The sequence below is a fragment of the Protopterus annectens genome, chromosome 5.part0, assembly GCF_019279795.1.
Source record: "Protopterus annectens isolate FY-2018-M chromosome 5.part0, PAN1.0, whole genome shotgun sequence".
Classification (NCBI taxonomy): Eukaryota; Metazoa; Chordata; order Ceratodontiformes; family Protopteridae; genus Protopterus; species Protopterus annectens.
The window spans coordinates 1,649,234,259-1,649,257,244 of NC_056735.1; the positions used below are offsets into that span (position 1 = coordinate 1,649,234,259).

At 41.1% G+C, this 22,986-nt stretch overlaps 1 protein-coding gene across 2 annotated transcripts in view; it reads right to left on the reverse strand.

The window, feature by feature from the left end:
• The window catches only part of LOC122801817 (phosphatidylinositol glycan anchor biosynthesis class P), a 137,097-nt gene that overhangs the window by 32,456 nt on the left and 81,655 nt on the right, over positions 1–22,986 (reverse strand). For both annotated transcript variants that reach the window (XM_044071442.1, XM_044071441.1), the window contains exon 3: positions 5,477–5,549. In XM_044071442.1, coding sequence (XP_043927377.1) covers positions 5,477–5,549 — 73 coding nt within the window. The remainder of the gene's footprint in view (positions 1–5,476; positions 5,550–22,986) is intronic.

Genomic DNA, 22,986 nt, shown 5'->3' on the forward strand with positions numbered 1-22,986 from the left:
GGGGTATGGTGTCGAAGGCCTTTGCGAGGTCTAGGTAGGCTGTGTATACCATCTTTCCCTCGTCTATAGCTTTGGCAACTGACTCAAAGAAGTCCACAAGGTTTAGGAGGCATGATCTGCCCTTAAAGCTGAACTGGGTAGGGTCCAGTTTTTGGAGGTTCCCAATATCTCTGTTAATGGGTTCCATGATGATGTGCTCCATAGCCTTGCAGACCAAGCTAGTCAGGTTTATAGCGCAATAGTTCCCAGGGTCTGTTGTGGCTCCACCTTTGTGGAGTGGAATAACCATTGCTGTGCGCCACTCTATGGGTACATAGCCTGTGGAGAGGCTGAGTTTGAACAGTGCGTTTAAGTGAGGGGTTAGTTGGTCTTTGAGCTCATGTAGGACACAGCCTGGGACACCGTCTGGTCCCGTTGATGCTGTGTTTTTGGCTTTAGAGAGGGCTGTTTTAACCTGAGTGTCTGTGATTTCAGGGGCTCTACATACTTCTGGTATGGTTATGGGCCCTTTTGGCGGTGAGAGGGGAGTGAAGTTTGCACTGAACCTGTCTGCCAGGATGTTGACGATATCAGTCGGTTCGGTATATTTTGTGCCATTCTGCACCAACTCCGAGCAGATCTGAGCATTGCCACTTGACATAGCTAAAGAATGCCTTGTGGTTATCTTTGGAGTCCTTGGCAATTTTTCTTTCGAAGCTCGCCTTGGATGATTTTATGAAGGATCTTAGTTTCTTGCTGATACTGATCAGGGATGTCTTCCCTTCTTGGGATTTTACTCTTTTCTGTACTAGTTTCCTCCTATTGTATAGTTTGTTTATGGCAGGGGTCCACCAGAATGGTTTCCTTTTCTTGGAGGAGTGAATCTTGGTTTTGCTTGGGATAGCATGATTCATGCATTCTTGTAGGTGCCCATAGAATTAATTAGTAAAGGATTTTGCAGCTTGGACAGTGTTATCCTTTAGTATAGGGGGCTTTGAAACTTTTCACCTTGGTCTCAAGTAATGTGAAGTTTGCTTTTGAAAAGTTTTTCACGGTGGTTTCCTTGTCCAGGGGTGGGGCGGAATGTGGATACCCAAAGTGATTTGTTTATGGTCAGATCTAACCAATGAGGGGTTGACCTCCAGTGTGGAACACCGGTTGCCCATGTTGATGATGACCAGGTCCAATATGTTGTCACCTCTGGTGGGAGTGTTGACCAGTTGATCCAGGGTGTTTGAGTTTATAAATTCTATGAAATGTTGAGCAACGGAGTTAGTACTTGAGTAGTTCTCACAGTTAATGTTTGGGCAACTGAAATCACCCAATATTAGGGTGTTTGGTAGGGCCTTTATGTTTTCCAGTGTTTCCAGAAATGCGGAATGGTGGTCCTGGGACATGGTGGGGGATCTGTAGCAAGCTACAATTTGAATTGCAGTTTTGCCCTTTGTTAGCTGCACATAGATGATTTCTGAAGCATCGTGCTGTGCCACTAACCTGGAGGTGTGGGTATCCTTGATGAATATAGATATGCCCCCACCTTTTGTATTTCAGTCCGGTTTCTGTAGCCGAAAAGTATGGTACGAGTTGCAGCCTGGTAGTGCTGGGGTGTTCTCTGGAGCCTTAAACAAGGTTTCTGTTACTTCACATATACTGATTTTCTCCATACTGAGGAGTGGCTGGAGTGCATGCATTTTGAGGTTTAGACTTCTGGCATTAAGTAGCATTACCTTCAGTTTTTTGTTACTTGTGCTATATATATATATATATATATATGGCTGTGGGTTTGTCTTTTGAGCCTTGCTTAAAAAAGGTACTATGGGGGCGGCAAGAGCCCTGGCCAGTATTTGAAAGCCTAAGGGTGACAGGTGCAAGCCGTCTCTAGCAAAGCAGCGTGGCTTGTCGAGCATGTCATCCCAGGCAGAGAGACACTAGGTCCCCCTTGAATGACACCAGAAACTTAGCCAATTGTTGAAACTGATAACTTTTTCTTTATACCATGGTATCATTCTTGGTGAGAGCAAGATGCTACTCGGGGTCAGGGTCATACCGGCCTGGGCTAAGTGATCAGAGAGCTCTTCCATGTCTCTTTTCATGAAGTCCAGGGAGGTATGGCTCAGGTCATTCACATCAACATGGACAATAACAGAGGCGTATTTGTATTTGTTCTGGAGTGACTTGAGTGCTTGTGTTATGTGGCGGATCCTGGCACCTGACAGGCAGCTAACAGTAACCTTCTCCTTATTCAGCTTAGTGAGTGGGACATCAGTGTGCCTAACTATAGATATATATATATATATATATATATATATATATATATATATAAAACTATCTTAAAGCTATTTTAGGGGATTTCCCCTCTTTTTCCTACAGGAGATAGACTTCTTTCAGGTCCAGTTTTGAAAATAAAGATTATACCTTCCTACTGGAGGACGCTCTTCCCACAACCTGGACACCCTGCTATGTTTACTTGCGGTCATTATGTAGTGTGCCAGCACATTCTTTGTTGTAACTCCTACACCTTCTCTCATTGTAACTACAGAGTTACTTTCAAAGGACATTTTCACTGTTACACAGAATGGGTAGTTTATGCTGCTATCTGAAAAAGTTGCTCTTCGTTCTACATCGCAAAAACTAGCAACAGACTTTCCGATAGAACCAAGGAAGATTTAACAGCCATAAGAAAAAAGGATAGCACCAACGCTCTCAGTAACCACTGTGGCAAATTGCTCTAACTTATCAGGATTTCTCTTTTTTATCTTGGAAAAACTTGACTTGTTTTTCGGAGACTGCAATGCCTTGCTTGAGTTGAAAGAACTCAAGTGGCAACTTTCACTTTGTGCTGACTCCGCTCTCGGGACTCAATGACAGCATCAGTATTAAGTGTGCTTTGCGATGGCTACATTAATCATTTGTATAAGGATGTTGTCATTTCATAGCAATCTAGTGTCTTTTACTTGTTTTTTAATACTTATGAATTTCATTTAAACATCAACAGCTCCGTTTAACTGTATCTATTCTAGAACAGAATTTGGAAATTTAATTTCCCTCTTTCTTATTGCTCAGCTATTTACCTTTGTAGAGATTGGTCTTGCCTCATTCTGATAACTGCTGATAACCAATGAATACTCAGTTCCATTTTTTAATGTTTATATTAGAGTGGTTTAAAAGTGTACCATTTATTTTACTACATTATCATTTCTGAAGGCGTCCTATTGATCAATAAAGGATGAAAGCGCTTAAACATCAGTTCAGCCCAACAGTGTTTTTTTTTGTTTCTCCGTTTAACAACTAAAAGGTCTTTAGTCATAGTTTTATTTCTATATACACACACACACATATATATATATATATATATATATATATATATATATATATATATATATATATATATATACACACACACACACATACACACATATATACACATACATATATATATATATATATATATATATATATATATATATATATACACACACATATATATATATATATATATATACACACACAAACATATATATATATATATATATATATATATATAAAACATGTATGCTACAATTTTGTCAATAAAAAAAACAATCCCAATATTTTTTTGGAAATTACATGAAAACCATATAATAACTTCCCTTATTGAAACTTTAAATGCAAGTTACTTCTTTTTAAATAAATTTCCATTGATTTTGAAAAACTGTGACACTTACACAAGGGCTGCATTTCAATTATATAGACATCTGAACCGGTCTACAAATTAATTATAAAGCACAGCCTTTGATTTTAATAAATACTCCAAATTTGTACTGTTAAAGCAATCACAGTTGGTTTTCAAACCATTTCCTCAACATAGAACTTAACTTTAGAATTTGAATACAGTCAGCAATTTTTTTTAACTCCTTATACTGGTGTGAAGCCGATAATAGTTTTGGTCAAAACAAGGTATAGCAAATATGTCGTTTACCTCCTTTTCCTACATTCCATTTAAGAAGCTTTACTATTCTCAATTAGTGACTTTTTTCTAATGCATACCTAACTCTTGCTAAAAAGGTTTCCTTCTGTCTAGATTATTCACCTAAATGTTTGCTATATGGTTATAGGACTACAGATATTCCTCATACATATTGATATTGTGCACCAGTCTATAACCCTTTGGGGTTGATATAGCTAAGATCTTTAAACTATTAATGATTATTTAGCTTATCAGAAAACTGTTTTAATTTATTTGGATCTAAATATTAAAAAAGAAAATCAAATTATTTTAATCATGCTTGCTGTTATGTTTACATTTTGATCACTATCCAAATTACTACACTGAAAAAAATAAATGCAGCAAAAATATTCTAATAAGTGTTTTAAGCACGTAAATTATCAGAAAATATTTTCAGACTGCAACCAGTTCGGAAGATGTTGTTACAAATAATTATGATACAATAGCTCTCTTCTCAATTGGTATAGTAACATGGATATTGAGAGGTGTTTTAACCATGTGTGTTAATTTCCTTTTTAAAAATAACTGTAGATTGGTTAATACAAGAACTAGTTGCTTAGCTAAATGCCTGTTTTATATTTGTATAACTTTTTGGATACTGGCATGCTTTTTAAAATATACTAATTGCTCTTCATTGTATCAGACAATATTGCTGTAGTTACTGGTGTTTGAATAAAATACTTATTTACAACATAATGATAAACGACTAAAAAGAGAATAAAACTTTACCAGAAGCTTCTATTCCTCAGGTGTCAATTTATTCACTTTCATCCCCATCCCAAACTGATCCTAAGAATGTTTTACAGAGCTTTTCTATGGAAGCCTACAGAAATGTGCTTCCATCAAATATAAGGACTCTACCAGCATTTACTCAATTTCAATCCAAGCTCGTTAACGACCATCCTTTAAAAGAGTGAGTAGCTGTGCGATAAAAAAAAATTACTAGTCCCTAATCTTGTTAATCAAGAACTAACATTTTCTTCTTTGTGGAATCTAAATGTCTTTTCATTCACTTCAAAGGCATTGTACCTGTCTCTGTGTATCTATTTGTCTGTCCCCACTAAAATCATGTGGATGGGAGGGCTGATAATGGTGATGATGATTTTCCATGTTGACTATGTTTACAGCTAAGTAATGGGAGGGCTGATAATGGTGATGATGATTTTCCATGTTGACTATGTTTACAGCTAAGCAATGTCAAGTACCTCCACTATAATGAATCTACTTCTAATGATTTAGTGTGTGTGTGTTTGGGGTGACAGTCATCTGTTTTTGTTTATCTGCCACATAATAATTATAATTTGACTTCAGTTCAATAAATGCAGCCATTGTATGACAAAATGTGAGACAGCTGGAAAAAAAATGTAAGGAAGGCTACATGTGAAAATGGTTATAGGATGTTCACATTTACAAAAAAATATATAATGTTAAAGATGTATATGTGAAATATACTGTTTAAACTGAAGTGCAGTAATAGTTTATTAATAAAAACGGACAATTATCTGCACTTACTTCTGAGGCCAGTATGTAAGTCCCACAGAGTGCAGCCAGGATTCAGGGACATATGCCCAGACTAAGTACAAACCTGTAGGAACAATAAGAATGTAAATATTCTCAGTGGAACTGTAAACACACCAGTATACATCATCAGTAACAAGGACCTTACTATGAAGTATCATAACACACGAGTACTGGAATTCTTGATCTATTAGAGTTTTAGTGCACTATTACAAGCTTTAAGACTCATTTTCAAGACAAACAGAGCCTGTTAGTGTCACAGACTCCATATAACAATGCTGTCACAAGAAAAATCCACATGAAGATAGGTATGTCTCATTATTAACAAGATGAAGCATCATTACTGCCTAAAGTAAATGTAATCTAGAATCTTAAACATTATAAAGAAAACTGATTTATGGAGGTGTTTAGGCGAAATGGCAGTGGAGTTTTTAATCAGATTGTTTAATGAAATTTTGGAAAGTGAGAGGATGCCTGAGGAATGGAGAAAAAGTGTTTTGGTACAGATTTTTAAGAATAAGGGTGATGTGCAGAGCTGTATTAACTACAGAGGGATTAAATTGATAAGTCACAGCAAGAAGCTATGGGAAAGAGTAGTGGAAGCTAGGTTAAGAAGGGACATGATGATTAGTGATCAGCAGTATGGTTTCATGCCGGGAAAGAGCACTACAGATGTGATGCTTGCTTTGAGAGTGTTGATGGAGAAGTACAGAGAAGGTCAGAAAGAGTTGTACTGTGTTTTTGTAGATGTAGAGAAAGCATATGATAGGGTGCCTAGACAGGAGTTGTGGTATTGTATAAGGAAGTCAGGAGTGTCAGAGAAGTATGTAAGAGTGGTACAGGATATGTACGAGGGTAGTGTGACAGTGGTGAGGTCTGCGGTGGGTGTGATGGATGCGTTTAAGGTGGATGAGGGATTACATCAAGGATCAGCTCTGAGCCCTTTCTTATTTGTAATGGTGATGGGCAGGTTGACAGACTAGATCAGACAAGAGTCCCTGTGGACTATGATGTTTGCAGATGACATTGTGATCTGTAGTGAGAGTAGGGAACAGGTGGAGGAGACCCTGGAGAGATGGAGATAGGCTCTAGAGAGAAAAGGAATGAAGGTCAGCAGGATTAAGACAGAATATATGTGTGTGAATGAGAGGGAGGATAGAAGAATGGTGAGGATGCAAGGAGTAGAGGTGGTGAAGTTGGATGAGTTTAAATACTTGGGATCAACAGTTCAGAGTAATGGTGAGTGTGGAAGAGAGGTGAAGAAGAGAGTACAGGCAGGATGGAGTGGGTAGAGAAGAGTGTCAGGAGTGATTTGTGACAGACGAGTATCAGTAAGAGTGAAAGGGAATGTCTACAAGAGGGTAGTGAGACCAGCTATGTTACATGGGTTGGAGACAGTGGCATTGACAAAAAGGCAGGAGTTAGAGCTGGATGTAGCAGAGTTAAAGATGTTAAGATTTGCACTGGGTGTGACGAGGGTGGACAGGATTAGGAATAAGTATATTAGAGGGTCAGCCCAGGTTGGTAGGTTTGGAGACAAAGCCAGAGAGGGAAGATTATGTTGGTTTGGACATGTGCTAAGGAGGGATGCTGAGTATATTGGGAAAAAGATGCTAAGGATGAATCTACCAGGTAACAGGAAAAGAGGAGGGCCTAAGATAATGTTTATGGATGTGGTGAGAGAGGACATGTAGGTGGCTGGTGTGGCAGAGCAAGATGCAGAGGACAGGAAGAAATGGAAACAGATGATCTGCTGTGGCGACCCCTAATGGGAACAGTCGAAAGAAGATGATGATGACTGATTTATATCTAAGTGGGAATGAAAGAATTACTGCACAGAAACTGCAAAATAAAGACTAAACATGGGAAAGGAGATATTTTCAGCTCAGAGTTCACAAAAAAAAAAAAAAATCAAATGATGCAGACTAGAAAGATCAAGAATTTTGATAAAAATTATGGAAATTTAACCTTTCTGAAATTATAATCATTAGAATACCAAGCTGACTTAAAAGTGTCTCACTAGAAGGGTGGAACTATGTTCATCTAGGGAGAAAGGTTCATTAAAAACTGTCCTTTGAAACAACTGATTATTTTGTAGTATGGACACCCAAGTAATTATGATATGCAAAGGTCTGCAATATGTTCCATGCAGCTGCAGCTAAAGTTTTTGTAAAGGACAAACAGTGGGTTTCAGTATAAAGAAAAGCCACTTTCTTTGTGCAGTGACCATGTACTAACCCTTCCAATATAATGTGCAGCAAGACAAAGCAGTAAATAAGATGGACAAAGCTGCAAATGAAAGTTCACTGAAAGAAAACTAGTGTACAAAATCTGAAAATGTTAGATAATATGAGGATCTCTCAGAATCTAAAGTATAAAGAACTTGCTCATAAGTTTATGTCCATCACAAAGATCATTAGGAGCCTGCCCACTGCCGCTTACCTACTACCCTTATCCACAAAGGACAAAACTTGACCTGGAATGAATTTATAATTACCTATCTAATCATCTAAATACAATTTAAAGAAAGGAAGGGCTTTGTTATGTTTGTTACAGAATGTGAGCATCTTCCACAGACGGGATTCTGTTTATACTATGGAGTAGATTTAGGTCTTTATAGCAAGTATTTCTGGTGCTTGTATTTTTACAAACATACAGAAGGTCAAGCAGCTCAAGGTCATTTGCCATTTTGTAGGCCAGGCAGATATTATCAAAGAGAAGTCAGTAAAATAAACAGACTGACAGAACTTTTAGATGCTGCCTTTTTTTCTAGATGAACCAAGAGCTTGGTCAGATATATGCCAAAGGAGGCACTATATTTAATTATGGGAGTAACCAGGACAGAGTAGAAAGGACTATAACTTTCTTGGACCTGAAAGATATTCCTTTAATGATTAATATCACAGATTTTCTGACTTCAACTGATATATGGTGGTTGAAGGAGAGATCATTGCCCATGAACATGCCCATGTCCCTTATGACAGTATCAGTTTTTGAGGGGGTGTCATATATGTGGTACTTGTAGGAGTATTCTTGCTTGCAACAGAGTATAAGTCTACATTTTCTTTTTAGCATTGAGCTTCAGCCCATTCTCCAAGCACCATGACCCTGTTTTGGTTAAGCCCTCATGTAGGACAAGGATGGTTGGCTAGCCACCCAGCAATGTAAACCTTAGATCAAAATGGTTTTCACTGCGGAAGTGACACCCTGATCCGATGTGCAAAATGGGAAAAGGAGTTGAGGATGGATGGAGGAAAAGGTTGGTATTTCGGGTGCTAGTGACACCTCCAAGTTTGAGTAATCAATAACCTTAATTAGACAGAGACCACAAGCAGCACAGTAATGTTCCAGAAAGGATTCATGGGTGATGCCACTAATAATTAGTCTTTCTAAAGAAAGAATACCACCTATCCTAATAGAATGGTTCTATTTACTAACCAGTTCACTAACCAATGATTTAAGTAGGGGTAATTTTTAGTTGGGTTAGTTTGTTAATGATTCCAGAATGTGAGATAGTATTAAAGACTTTTGTCAAGTGCAGAAAGGTGGTCTGCACCTCAGTGAAACTTTCAAAGAAGTTAACCAGGTTAAATAAGCAGGATCTGCCTTTTATAAAGCCAGATTGAATAGAGGCAAGGATATGTAAGCTACAGTTTTGGAAACAATACATGTAAAATAATGTTCAGGAGGAATGAGGTTTAGGAGAAGGTAAGACATGAACAATTTATGTAATGTTGGACAAAGTAAGATTTGTTGTAAAGAATGAAAGCATATATGTAAAGTATAATGTATGTAAATGAAAGCAAATTCAATATGGTTTGTTTCTTGTACTATCACTATATATGTGCCTATGTCGTAAGGGAAAATTGAATAAAAGTATTAAAAAAAGAATATGAAATCTGGCAATGTCCTTCCTTATGAATTCCAAGATGGTATGTTTCATTTCATTACATATGAGACTGGGTGAAGCTAATTGGTCTGCAGTTCCTAGGGTCAGTTGTTGGATCACCCTTGAGGAGAGAACCACTACAATTGCCCTTCAGGCTTTAAAAGCATAACCAGTAGATCGGATAAGGTTAAAAGATCTATGAGGGAGCCAGTAATGTAGTGTTTTGTATGAAAAAGAAAACAGCCTGGTATGTTGCCTGTGCCCTCTCACAGTGGAAATGTTCTTCGTTTTGGAGAGGGCATCCAATACCTGCTCTCTGGTGACAATGGGAGGGATGCTAGATTTAATGATGTAGGATGGAAAACAAGGAGGGACCACAGGGGAGAAGTCTTAGTAAAATCTGCTTGCCAGTATATTCACAATATCTTCTTGGCTGAGTGGGTAGAACCATCAAATATCAAATCAGTGCAAAGCTCAGTGCTGTTCCTGTGATTTCTGACATAACTCTCTCACTCTCTCTCCCTAGATACTGTAATTCTGTGCACTTCTAGCTGGAATCCTATAAAAAACACTATGGCACAACAGTTGGATTTAACCAATGAGGGGAAACTATGGATGTGATGCATAATGCTGCCATATTTGTGAGAGATTAAAGGTTGGTCCAGTTCAGCAGTAAGCACCTCAGCAGTACAGGAAGAATCACCTCTGCTCAAACAAGGACAATGCTGTGGAACACTACTGAAAGTGAAGCAAAGGCTATAAAGTAAAAATATTTTAACTAGCAGCACTTGAACCACAATCGGTTTAAAAAGGTCCTCTAGTATGGTTAAAACTTTTAGTTATGTACTTAACATAACTTTAGATGTATGGGATCCATCTTGCCTACATTCTCTACAGATGGGTTCGGAGCCGATCCTCGGCTCCGACTCGGCCGCTATGCAATAGAACGCAGTCTCTTATTGGCTGAGTTACCTCATATCCCAGGATGCACCACAACTGCTTCCCCAGATCTTGTTTGTCCGCACACATGCACACACACATAAACTGTTGTTATAACAATGCCAGGTGTTTCAAGAGAGGAAACAGTTGAATTTGGATCGTCCGGTCTCTTCTGGCCTACAAGGCAGGGGGAAGGAGGGTGGGTTATTAGGAATGTAGGCGAGATGGATCCCATACATCTAAAGTTATGGTAAGTACATAACCAAAAGATGTAATGTGATCCTATCTCGCCTACATTCTCTACAGATGGGACAGCGTCCCTAGCACCTAATTCCTGGGTGGCTCACTGGAAAACGGTCCGGAGAACCGTGGAACCGAAGGAAGCTCGACCCCTAGATGCCACATCCAATTTGTAGTGAGAAATAAAGGTGTGTAGAGAAGACCACGTAGCAGCCGCACAGATGTCATTAATAGAGAGCTTGGAATGAAAGGCTGCCGAAGTGGCCATGGCCCTGGTAGAATGAGCTTTCACTGGAACTGTAAGCTCCCTATTTGAAATGTGATAAATATGACTGATACAGTCTCTGATCCACTTGGCAATAGTGACTTTCGTGACGGCTTTGCCCAATTTACTGTCCGAAAAGGACACAAACAGTTGATCTGATTTTCGTGCTTGGTGTGTCCTATCCAAATAGAAACGTAATTGTCTGTGCACGTCTAAGCTGTGAAAGGTATACTCAGCTCTGTTTGAATACTTAGGGAAAAAAAACGGTAATTCCAGTGATTGTTGCAAACAAAAGTTAGAGCAGACCTTTGGTATAAAGGATGGGTTTGGTCTAAGAGATACTCTATCCTTGTGAAATACCAGGAATGGTGGTTTGACAGATAAGGCTTGAAGCTCTGAAACTTGCCTGGCTGATGTAATAGCAACTAGAAGGGCAGTCTTCCAAGAAAGAAATTTTAAGTCACAGGTTGCTGCCGGCTCAAAGGGAGGTGCGGTCAAAGCACCTAACATTACGTTAAGGTCCCACGGTGGTGCGGGATGAGATATAGGGGGCCGTAGAAGCCAAGCTCCTTTAATAAAGGCTTTGCACAACTTGTTGCTCATTAAAGGTGGTTCTATGCTCTCGTGAAAATTGTTAATTGCCGCCAATTGAACTTTGATGGTAGACACCGAACAACCCTGGTTGAACAGGGAAGTTAAAAACTTCAGGACCTCTGACACCGAGGCTGTCATAAGGTCTAATCCTCGGAGTTGGGCCCAAATAACAAACCTCTTCCATTTACTGCTATACATCTTTTTAGTAGAAGTCTTGTGGGCCGAAGACAAAATATGCATGACTTCAGGGTCGAAAGAATGGCTCCTAACTATGGTTGGAAGAGGAGTAGCCAAGCTGCTAGCTTCACTGAATGGAGGGACTGATGGAGCTGTCCTGACTGATGCGTCAAGAGGTCCGGAACTTGGTCCAGGAACCAGGGACCCTCCAATGTATATTTGTGAAGAAAGGGGAACCAGACTTGACGAGGCCAGTATGGGGCGATTAGAATCATCCTGCTTCCCAAGCGAATCGCCTTCTGAATCACCTTGGGGAGAAGAGGAACCGGTGGGAAGGTGTATAGGAGGCCGGGGGGCCAAGCTTGGACCAGAGCATCCTTGGGGATGTCCCCCGGAACTGGGGTGAGAGAGAAGAACTGCTGGCATTTTGCATTGAGGGGAGTTGCGAAAAGGTCGCAACATGGAGCTCCCCATCTCGTGAAAATCTGTGTTACCACTCTGTCGTTCAAGGACCATTCGTGAGGGGAGAGATTAGTCTTGCTCAGTCTGTCGGCTATCACATTGGATCTCCCCGGAATGTGTGTTGCCGTTAGAAAACGTTTGGTAGCAATCGCCCAATCCCATACTTTCATGGCCTCTCTGCAAAGGGGGTAAGACCTGGTCCCTCCTTGCTTGTTCAAGTACCAGACTACCGACATGTTGTCAGACTGGATGGCAATCGTACCCTGGGGGAGGTGATCGTGCAGTGCTTGCAACGTTAAAAGCACCGCCCTCATTTCCAGGATATTGATGAGGAGGAGACTCTCGTCGGAGTGCCACGTGCCTTGGACCGACCTGCCCAGATAATGTCCCCCCCACCCTGTCTGGGAGGTGTCCGTGGTCAACGTGGTCGAGGGGGATGGGGGGAGGAAGGGACGCCCCTGATCCAGATTGGAGGAAAGAAGCCACCAACGAAGATCCTGTTTGCACGTCTCTGTGATCAAAATGTGGTGACTGAGGGGAAGGTCTTGATAAGACCAATGGACTGAGAGGAGCCACTGGAGTAACCTCATATGCAACCTTGCCAAGGGGACGAGAAGAATGGTGGCTGACATGGAACCCAACAGCTGCAGGACCATTCTCGCTGGAGCGCGACGTCTGAGGAGTAACGCCCGAACCTGAGACTGCAATGTTGCTATCCTTACCGCAGGAAGATAGACTCGCATCTGCCTTGAGTCTATTTCCTGCACCAATAAACAGAATACGCTGTGATAGCAGCAATACGGATTTTGTCCAATTGAAGGTGATTCCTAAGGAGTTGCCTAGGGAGATAGTGGCTGCTAGAGATTTTAAGAGTAGATGCCTGGAGGTGGCAGTTAGGAGCCAGTCATCTAGGTATGGAAACACCTGGAATCCTAGACTTCTCAAGTGAGCAGTCACCACTGCCAAACATTTGGTGAACACCCTGGGGGCTGTGGTGAGACCAAAGGGCAGTGCACGGAACTGGAAATGACTGTCTCCTAGGCTGAAGCGCAAGTGTCTCCTTGAAGCCTGATCTATCAGAATGTGATAATAGGCATCTTTGAGATCTATGGAGCACATCCAAACATCCTTCTCCAAAAGCGGGAGAATGGATTGCAAGGTGACCATCCGGAATTTGGACTTTTTCACTGATCGGTTTAACCTGCTGAGATCCAAAATGGGCCTCAAGTCCCGGTCTTTTTTGGTACCAAAAAGAATCTTGAGTAAGTCCCTGATCCGGCCTGGTCTGCGGGGACAGGTTGGATGACTCCTTTTTGAAGCAGCTTCGAAATTTCGCTGGCTGCCAGATCCCGTTGACTGGGTGGTGGGTCCGGGATTCTTTGGGACGGTGGAGGGGGTTGAGAGAAGGGAATGGTATAACCTCCGGCGATGATTCGGAGCACCCATTGGTCCTGAGTGATACTTTCCCAAGCCTTTAGGTGCCTCAAAAAATGACCCCCGACTGGCTCCGGAGCTGCACAGTCGGGCACTCCTTCAGGGATGCTGGAAGGAGGAGGAGCCACGAAAGGACTCGCGCTCTCCAGTGTTGTGGGGGCCTCCGCCGCCTCTGGGATGGCGTCTCCCTGAAAAATTTCCCCTTCCTCTGCCTCTAGTAGGGGAATCGCTCTGCTCCGACGAGTAAGGCTTTTGAGACTTACGGAACCACATTTTCTCTCCTCTTCGAGCCTTGGGATAAGGTCTGAAGGGAGTGGAAAACCGGGCCCCTACGGCAGTTAAAGTCTTACCCTCCTGTTCGCAGCGAGTCAAAGTGTCCTTTACCTTAGGTCCGAACAGACAGGACCCATCGAAGGGGGCGTCGGCAAAGGAAGACTTAAAGGCCTCCGCAAAATGACACAGGCGTAGCCAGGCTTGTCTCCTTAGAGCAACACCTGTGCCCGCCACTCTGCTTGCTCCTTCGGCTGCATACGAAATGAGCCTCATGGACGAGTTAGATAACGAGGACAGGGTAGCCAACTGGGAGTTAACCGTCTGGGCTAACTGCTCAGGTAAGTTACCGGAGAGGGTATCCGAAAGCTCCTTGACCAGATCCCTCTGCAGTCTAGTGAAATGCGTCAAGTAGTTCAGAGACCTTAATGTAAAGGTTGCTGAAGTAAGGGTGCGCTTTCCGTAAAGATCCATGCTCCTAGACTCCTTATTAGGAGGATGGACGGACGTTGAAGCCTCTGCCACATCTTGCTGGGTGGCAGATGCCACCACCAAGGCATCTACAGCCACACCTTTGGATAGAAAGTCCTTATCAGGGGGTGCCGAAAGGAATTTATTGGGGCGAGCTGGCACTGGTTCAACAGAGTCCGGATGTTCCCACGCCCTTCGAGAGATCAAATCTATGAGCTCATCGAAGGGCGGAGACACCCAGGAGGCGGAGGGCTGAGCCCCGAAGGCCTTGAGGAACACTGACTCCTCAGCAGAAGGGGGTTTGGACTGCCAGTCGCCTCGTTGCTTAAGGATCTCCAAGATGTCCGCAAAGGATACATCATCCGAGGACGACTTGGGGGACCCTTCCGCATCATCGAGGTCGGTATCCGAGGTGAGAGACTCATCAGGGGAGTCGACGTGCTTCCTCTTGCACTGTCTCTTCCTCGGAGGTTCCTCCAAAGACATTTCGGAGGGACCTCCAGGAAGAAGGGAACCCCCAATGGGGGTAACCTCAGGCCCCAGGGCTCCGCTGCCATGAGACAGGGGGATTGCAAAGGAGCCAGTCTCCGTGCCAAGGGAAGGTAGTGGTGAGATGGTAGAAGTGGCCAGAGAGGATTTGGCCAAGGCACTCCTCATGGCCTTGAAGGCGGGACCCCCAGAGTCCTGGGATGGTTCAACCCCCAAGGCCACAACAGCAGTCGGAACTCCCACCGCCGACGCACCGAGAGGGAGGCTCGGGACCGAAAGGATCGGTCCCGAAGCGTCCCCCCCGGGGCCGACAGAGGAGGTCCGCGTACCGAACCCCGACCCGAAGGGCGGGGTTGGAGTTAGGGTCGGAACCGACCCGACAACCTCTACCGGCTCCACCACTGACTCCAATGGCGCCGAAGCTGCTGGAAGAGGAACCGAGATAGCAGGGTGGGAAACCGGCTCCGGAGCCGACTGGGCTGGAGCAGAGACCAACTTTTGAAAGACCGGAGACTGGAAAAGCCTTTGAAGCACCCTGTCTACATCCGAATCAGACATCCTCGATGACCGAGAAGAGACCGACCGGGTCCGAGTCGACTTCTCTGCCAGCTCCGAAAAACTGGGGAACTGGCTCCGTATAGTTTCGAGAAGTATCGGCGCCGAGGGAGATTCCACTACCACTGCAATTTCCCTCGGAGCCGATGGGGACTTTGGCACCGAAGGGGAAGAGTCTGAGCGAGCAACCTTCATCGGCTCCGAAGGCAGTGGAGCCGATGGAGATGGCTCGCCTCTCGACGCCCGAGCTCTCGACTCCGAAGCCAGAGGAGTCGAGGCTGGAGACATCGGGGCAGACCATTCCGCCCTCAGCTCCGAAGTCCGTGGAGCTGACGGAGAAGCCTGCCTTGACTTTTTTGCTGCCGGGTCCGACGGGCTGGTCGGAGCCGAAGATTTTTTCTTCCTCGAAGGAGAAGAAGAAGAAGATAGGGCTTCCTCAAAGGAGGGGGTGATAAGCCCTTTCAAAATCAACTTATTTTTCCTCTCTTGGAGCACGAGAGAGGAAAAGGCGTGGCAAACGCTACAGGATTCCTGGAGGTGCTTCGGACCCAAGCAGTAAACACATAAAGAATGGTAGTCCATGATGGACATTTTATAGCTACATTTTGAACATTTTTTGAAACCTGACGGTCTATGTTCCTTCGACATGTTGACTGAATCAACACATTAAACTTATCCAGAGAAAAAAACAAGAAAGTACACAAGACTATTAACAACAACCTAGATTTTAAGTAAACTCCTAGGAAAAGGCTAGGCCCCTCTGACTCGACGGGATTACTGCCCAAAAAAAATACAATTTTACCTCAGAAAAATCTGAATCACAGTCACACAACAACAAGTAGCTGTTAAAACAGCTTTTGGGTTAATTTTAGCTCAAATTCTGACACAAAATATGTCAGTAAGGAGGTACTTAGCTCAGCCAAGTCCGAGACCACGTCTTTGCTTCAGAAGCGGCAAACGAGATCTGGGGAAGCAGTTGTGGTGCATCCTGGGATATGAGGTAACTCAGCCAATAAGAGACTGCGTTCTATTGCATAGCGGCTGAGTCGGAGCCGAGGATCGGCTCCGAACCCATCTGTAGAGAATGTAGGCGAGATAGGATCACATTACATCAGTCAGTTCCTTGGTGCTAGTGTGATTAGAGTTCACTGGGTTCAGCAATAAAACCTCAGGTGTGCCAAGAAGTGCATTTCTACCATTGTCATTATGAAAATGAGGATAAAGGAAGGAAGAAAACCGAAGAGGCTGAAGTTCCACTGATAACTGATAGGAAATCTGGGGATTGTGTATGAATCACTACTACCAATCTTGGTAAATGATTGTACAAGTTCTGTGGCTACAATATGGCTTTCACAGATAAGACATATATTAAAAACTACAAAGACTATGGTCTTCTAGTTAACTCTGAAGTCACCACTGGCCATAAATTCAAAAATGCATACCTATATCCTACCCACAACTATCTTTATAGCTTAGTAAATTATCAGCTTCCTTATTCAAGGTCTTGTGGGCAAAATGCTCTTAAAACACATGCAAAATAAGAAAAGATACAAGGATGAACTATAGAAACAGTTTTAAATAGCAAAAAGAAATACAGAGTTAGGCATACATACATAGAAGTACTGTACAGCTTGCATTAGTGCATGTACCGACGAAGAAGTACGAATGGCACAAAGCTTCTGGAGATCCCCAATAGTTAAATACTAACAAACTGAGCTAGGAAGGGTGAATGAGTGTTCGCCGAGATGCACTAATTTCAAAAATTTAAAGACATCAAATATTAAGATAAGTATCACTCTGCAGCCACCTCTCCAAGATTTTCATTGTTTGTTTTTCCATGTGAAAGACACCCTACCAACAATCACTGAATCAGCAGCCTGATGAGTTAACCTTCATCTGAAATGTAATAATCTTGCAGCAGATTAAATTAGTGGAGGACTGCACTGTAAAGATCAGCTTAATTTTGAGGATGCTCCTGCAATGAAAATGAGAATCCTTTGTTTCTGCAAAATTTTAAACATAACCTAGGAAGCAGGATATCCTCTGACATGGAAATATGCCTTTCTTTGCAAAACAAAGTTGAGACTCCAATTATGAGACTGGGAATCCTTGATAAAGTTTAGTATAGTACATCCACCAAAAAGAGAAATTCTGAAGGGACACAGTAATTAAAACTAGGCCGGAAACTTGGCTGAGAAAGTACATTAGATATTCAGTGTTGCTTGTCTCATGCATTCAGAAGAGATGATAAAGCAATGCATGGGTTCAAGATATTTATTCTACATAAACATTGTCAGGAACTGTAACTGGAACATATATTTAAGCTAAATGATTCACTCATTACTTCAAACACACTTGGATGCGCATCTCCATTCATACCCACATTCACTCTGACTGTACAAAATGGGACTGTTCTTGCACGTGCTATCTAGCTACAGTGGCTCAATAGGAAGATTACACAAAATGATCTACATCCTCCCTCTTTCATTTGTTCGACATGCAATAGGAGAACAAGACAATGTATATGCTAGATAACAGTTCAACCTTAATAACAAATCAAACTCAAGTCCAAGTCACTGTGTATTTTGGAATGGGTCTGGAAATTCCACCCAATCTGGTTACATAAAAGCTTTGACTAGGATTAACAGGGACCATCTCTGGGGAATTCTTCTCAATAGGAACTTCAGGGATACCATTAGGATTATTTGAGGAAAAAAAACTGTCCTGTGAATTTGGAACAAGTGTAAGGTCACTCTTGAGAACTAGAGTCTTTGACACAGGCAGCCTGCTGCATCACTGGTTCAGAAACTGGAAGTATATGTCTTTGGTTTCTTCTGAATTCCATTCCCTCTGACTGAACGATATAGTGTCTCAGTTCCTCATTAACAATTTTGATAATACCCACTTGGCCTTAACCTTTGGTTGTTTGCATCCTTATGATTTCGCCTTGTCTTATTGGTTTAAGAAGTTTGCTAGATTTATCGTAGTACAACTTTTGTGACTGACGTTTCTTCAAAAGTTGGGTTTTGATCACTTTGTTGTTCTTTGAATTTGGAATCAATAGTTGTTTACTGATTGGTAAAGTTGTTCTCGTCTGTCTAGGCATTAATCTCTGAGTAAGTGAACTAAGTAAGTTATCTCAGGGAATGTTTCTGAGATTGAGAAGGTTAAGGAAAAATGTTGTTACCATCCCTCTTAGATTTCTCTAACAAACATTTTGCATTTTGGATTCCACGCTCAGCTAATCCATTTGACTGGGGATACTCAGGACTACTGGTAACATGGACAAAGTCCCAAGCCTCAGCAAATTTCTTGAACTGCTGACTGGCAAACTGAGTACTATTGTCAGATACAACTTTGTGTGGACTACCACTCACAGAAAAATGTCCCTTCAATTTTGAAATGACAATGCTAGATGTTAGATTAGGAAGAAGGTCAATTTCAAACCAATTCGAGGAAGAGTCTGCTAACACTAAGTAATGTTGACCATTCCATTTGAAAATATCAGTAGCAACTGTCGACCATGGTAGTTCAGGAATCCGGTTTAGGTGAAGTGGATCTTTCTGTTGGTGCGGTTTAGTACTATTACAAATAGAACATGCTAGAGTTTCCTTCGCTATATCTTTTGACATAGAAGGCCAAAATACTATGCCTCTTGCCCTTCTTTTGGTAGAATTGGTACCCAGGTGTCCGTGATGCAAGATCTTGATATATTCCTGTTGTAACATTGAAGGAATAGCTACTTTAGGACCTTTCATGATGATACCAACTTCCATCATGAGCTTGTCTCGGTAAGGAAAATATTTCTGTATGTCAAGTGGTAGACTGGTTTGTCTCATTGGCCATCCATGATTAATAACGTAACATCTTTTGAAGAACTTGGTCTAAGGTTGTGTGTTGTTCGAGTTCATCAAGATGTGACAAGGAAAAAATTTTGACTTCCATGACGTCCAAGTCTGGTTTACAATTGTCATGCTGTGGTGTTGTTTGTCTGGGTGCTCTTTACAAAGCATCTGCAAGGTATAAATATTTACCTTTTGTGTACACAATATTGAAATTGTACTTTTGCAGTTTTAACATCATGCATTGCAGACATGCTGGGGATGAATGCATTAGCTTTTTTAGAATGGTGATCAGTCTCTATTTGAACAAGTTTGTCATAAATATAACCATGGAACTTCGAATATGCAAACACTGCTGCCAAAAGCTCTTTTTGAACTTGCGCATATTGCATCTCAGTTTGAGTTAAAGTTCTTGATGCATAGGCTACTGGTATGCCTTCTTGAAGACATGCTGCACCAAGACCATACTTAGAAGCATCGCAAGAAAGAGTTACTGGTTTGTGAACATCATAATATCTCAAAGTGGGTGGGCTGGCAATTTTCTGTTTCAGAATTTCAAATGCTCTTTGGTGGTGTTCTAACCAGGACCAGTTTACATTTTTGCATGTCAGCTCACATAACAGTGCTGAAAGTTCACTCAAGTCTGGGATGAACTTTCCCAAGTAGTTGACCATACCAAGAAAATGTTGCAAAGATGTGACATTGTCTGGAACAGGCATCTCAAGAATTGCAGTTTGCTTAGACAGCTCTGGTTGTAAACCAGAACTAGTAAACAAATGGCCTACATAAGTAACTTCTCTCAGCTTGAATTTACATTCCTGAGGATTCAGTTTAAGACTGACTTCACGTGCACAGTCTAGAACTTTAAGGTTTCTATCATGTTCATCTTCACCACTGCCTACTACAATAACGTTGTCTACTATTATAGCACATGGGTAACCTGAAAAAATTTGCTCCATCACATGCTGAAAGACTTCACTGGCAGAATTGATCTCAAATGGCATACTCAAAAATCTCTAACTTCCAAATGGTGTACTGAAAGTAGTTAACAATGAAGATTTGAGATCCAGCGAAATCTGCCAAAACAAACTTTTTGCATCTAAGACTGAAAAAATAGGGGCATTTGGCATGAGAGCTGCTACTTCTTCTACTGTGCGCATCAGATGATGAAGTCTAAGCACTTTGTTTAACTCTCTCAGATCAATACATATTCAAATATTATCTCAGCTTTTCTTATGAGCTACGACCCATTCAATTGGTTCTTTTATCAAACATGAATTTACCATTTTGTCCAGTGTTGTTTTTACTTTGCCTTGAATTGCTACTGGAACTTTCCTTGCTGGTCAGACAACTGGACTTACTTCATGGTTTAACTTCATGGAATATGGGGTCTATATTATAACCTCGAAGGTTGAATACTTCGAATGTATAAAGATCGAACTTTATGCATCAAAGTCTTAAACCATCGAACAGTTATAAAAAAAAAAAAAAACTAAAACAAAAAAATAAACTAAAGTGTTTATACAGGGGGCAAGCCCCCCTGCACCCCCCACTTGGAGGGGCTGTGCCCCCACACCTCCCGCTATTTAAATATACCAACTCCAAGATCGCACAACATTGAAGTAAATGGAAATCTCCCCTTACGCAGATTTCCATTTAAACATTCGATGTGCACTTTCAGTAATCTTGTGTTGACAATATCGTGTTCAATATTGTCAGACTTCGAGATTCTGATATAGACCCAAATATGTAACTGGTAGCTTGCCAAGCTCGTCTTTGAAAATATCAGCATAGTCACAAAAAATATTCTGTGTAAAACTATTGTGGTTATTCAGACTTATATGGTGAATTTCCTTATTAAATAAAAATCTGTCCCATTCTCAAACTATCTTTGAGGCCTAACAATGACAATACGTGTCTTTTGACTACATAAAACTGCAAATCATAGCTTTTCCCAGCAGAATGGCATGCAAGAACTACTGTGCCATCAGGTGGAATCTCTTCACCAACACAAGCAACAAGTTTTGCACTATTTGCTGAATCAATTTTCATAAGATTTCACCTTGGCAAACATTTGTGCTGATATAACACTGCACTTGGATCCTGTATCTACTTTAAAGCTCTACAGCTTTCCCATTAATCTGAACAATAAAAAAATATTCACCCTTTGCTGCCAGATTACCAGTTAGCTGATGGTTTATTGTATTAACCATTTCATCAAGCACAGATACACCATCAATACAGAAAGTTTGCTCACAGCTTACTAACTGATCTACTTTCTTCTTTGAATGCTCTCTTTTATTAAAAGTATGTGTGTATGCCAGTTTAGACTTACAAAGATTTTTGAAAGGATTCCACATTTTTCATTTGTGACATTGCTGACCAAAAGCTAAGCACTTTTCTCATTTAGGCTCATGGTTGCCTCCACAATTACAATAGTTAACAAGATTATTCATAGGTGCCCCATTCGATTGATGGTTAAAATTGGGTACTGCCACATTCTTAGGGTTATATCTCCTTTTTACCTTAGCTTTGTGTCTCACACTATCAACATTAACACTAGTAGGCACTGCATGCATGCTTTTCTCATTCGTAAGCATATTTGTGTGCTTTTCTGTAAGCTCATATATTTGATAAATCTCAATGACTTTGCTCAATGTTAAATCACTATCTCAAAGCAAAATCTTTCTCACTGCATTATTAACACAGCAACACATCTGTCCTTTACCAACTCATCTCGCAAATCACCAAATCTGCATGTTTCTGCTTTATTTATCAAGCCAGTAATGGCTTTTTATTTCTTGTGTAACATATGTGCCTTAACATTGTAATATTTGTTTAAGGGTTACACATTTCTCTAAAATTTACATTTTAAGCACTCAGGGTCTTCACGCATTTCAGCCTGTATCACAATATAGTGTTTTTTCCCCCTCTCCTGCATACACGTCAGGTGCATACACAAATGAATGTTTCCTCTCAATGGTTTCTGAGCCTGCTAAAATAAGAAGTATGAATGCCTTTGTACATGCATCTTTAACAGAAAAAGCAGTCTGTATGAAAATATACTCTTGTTCAAACATTCTCCAATTCTCAGCAATATTAGTATCAAACACCAGTGGTTCAAGTCTGCAAAATCTCTCTGCCATATCAGTAAAATATGTTTAAACATAAGCATAGACCAGGTACTTATAAGTATGCATAAATGCACAACAATCTCTTTGAAAAGGCTTCACTTTGATACTGCAAACACTGTGAACATTACAGAAACTTCACTTTGAATAGTTCTAATTAATGTAAAAAAGTAGTACATTATGAAAAAAATGCAGTTGTTTTAGCCCTTTCGTACATCTTAAGCATATCAGAAGTTATTTTGAATACTTTTATCAGTAAGTCCTAATTTCGGACATTTCATTTATGTTGGTAATTATTTGAATGTTTCACCAAATGCGAGGCGACTAAAAAATCATTTAAACGAATATAAGAACCTTTGAATAACAAAGAACCAGCACAAAACTTTAAGCAGAGACCAATTCCAGACAAAAACTCCAACCTTGCATAAAACACAGCTTTATTTATTGCTTTCGTCAGCGTATATCAAAGACTTCTTCAGAATACAGCCCTATTAAAAAGTCACGTTTAAATACCTCATACAATCATATCATATGATAAAATGACCAAATGAAAACCCAACCATAATGATGTCTAAAAAAAATCACTCCAATATATATTTTAACAATACTATATGAACCTAATAACTGTAGTTAAGACATATAAATTACAATGAGTACATATATATAAACTAGTTTTTAAAACATGTCTCCAAGTATAAACATTTAGTTCTAAACCTTATAAGAACACAGTTTCAAATGACTGGTTA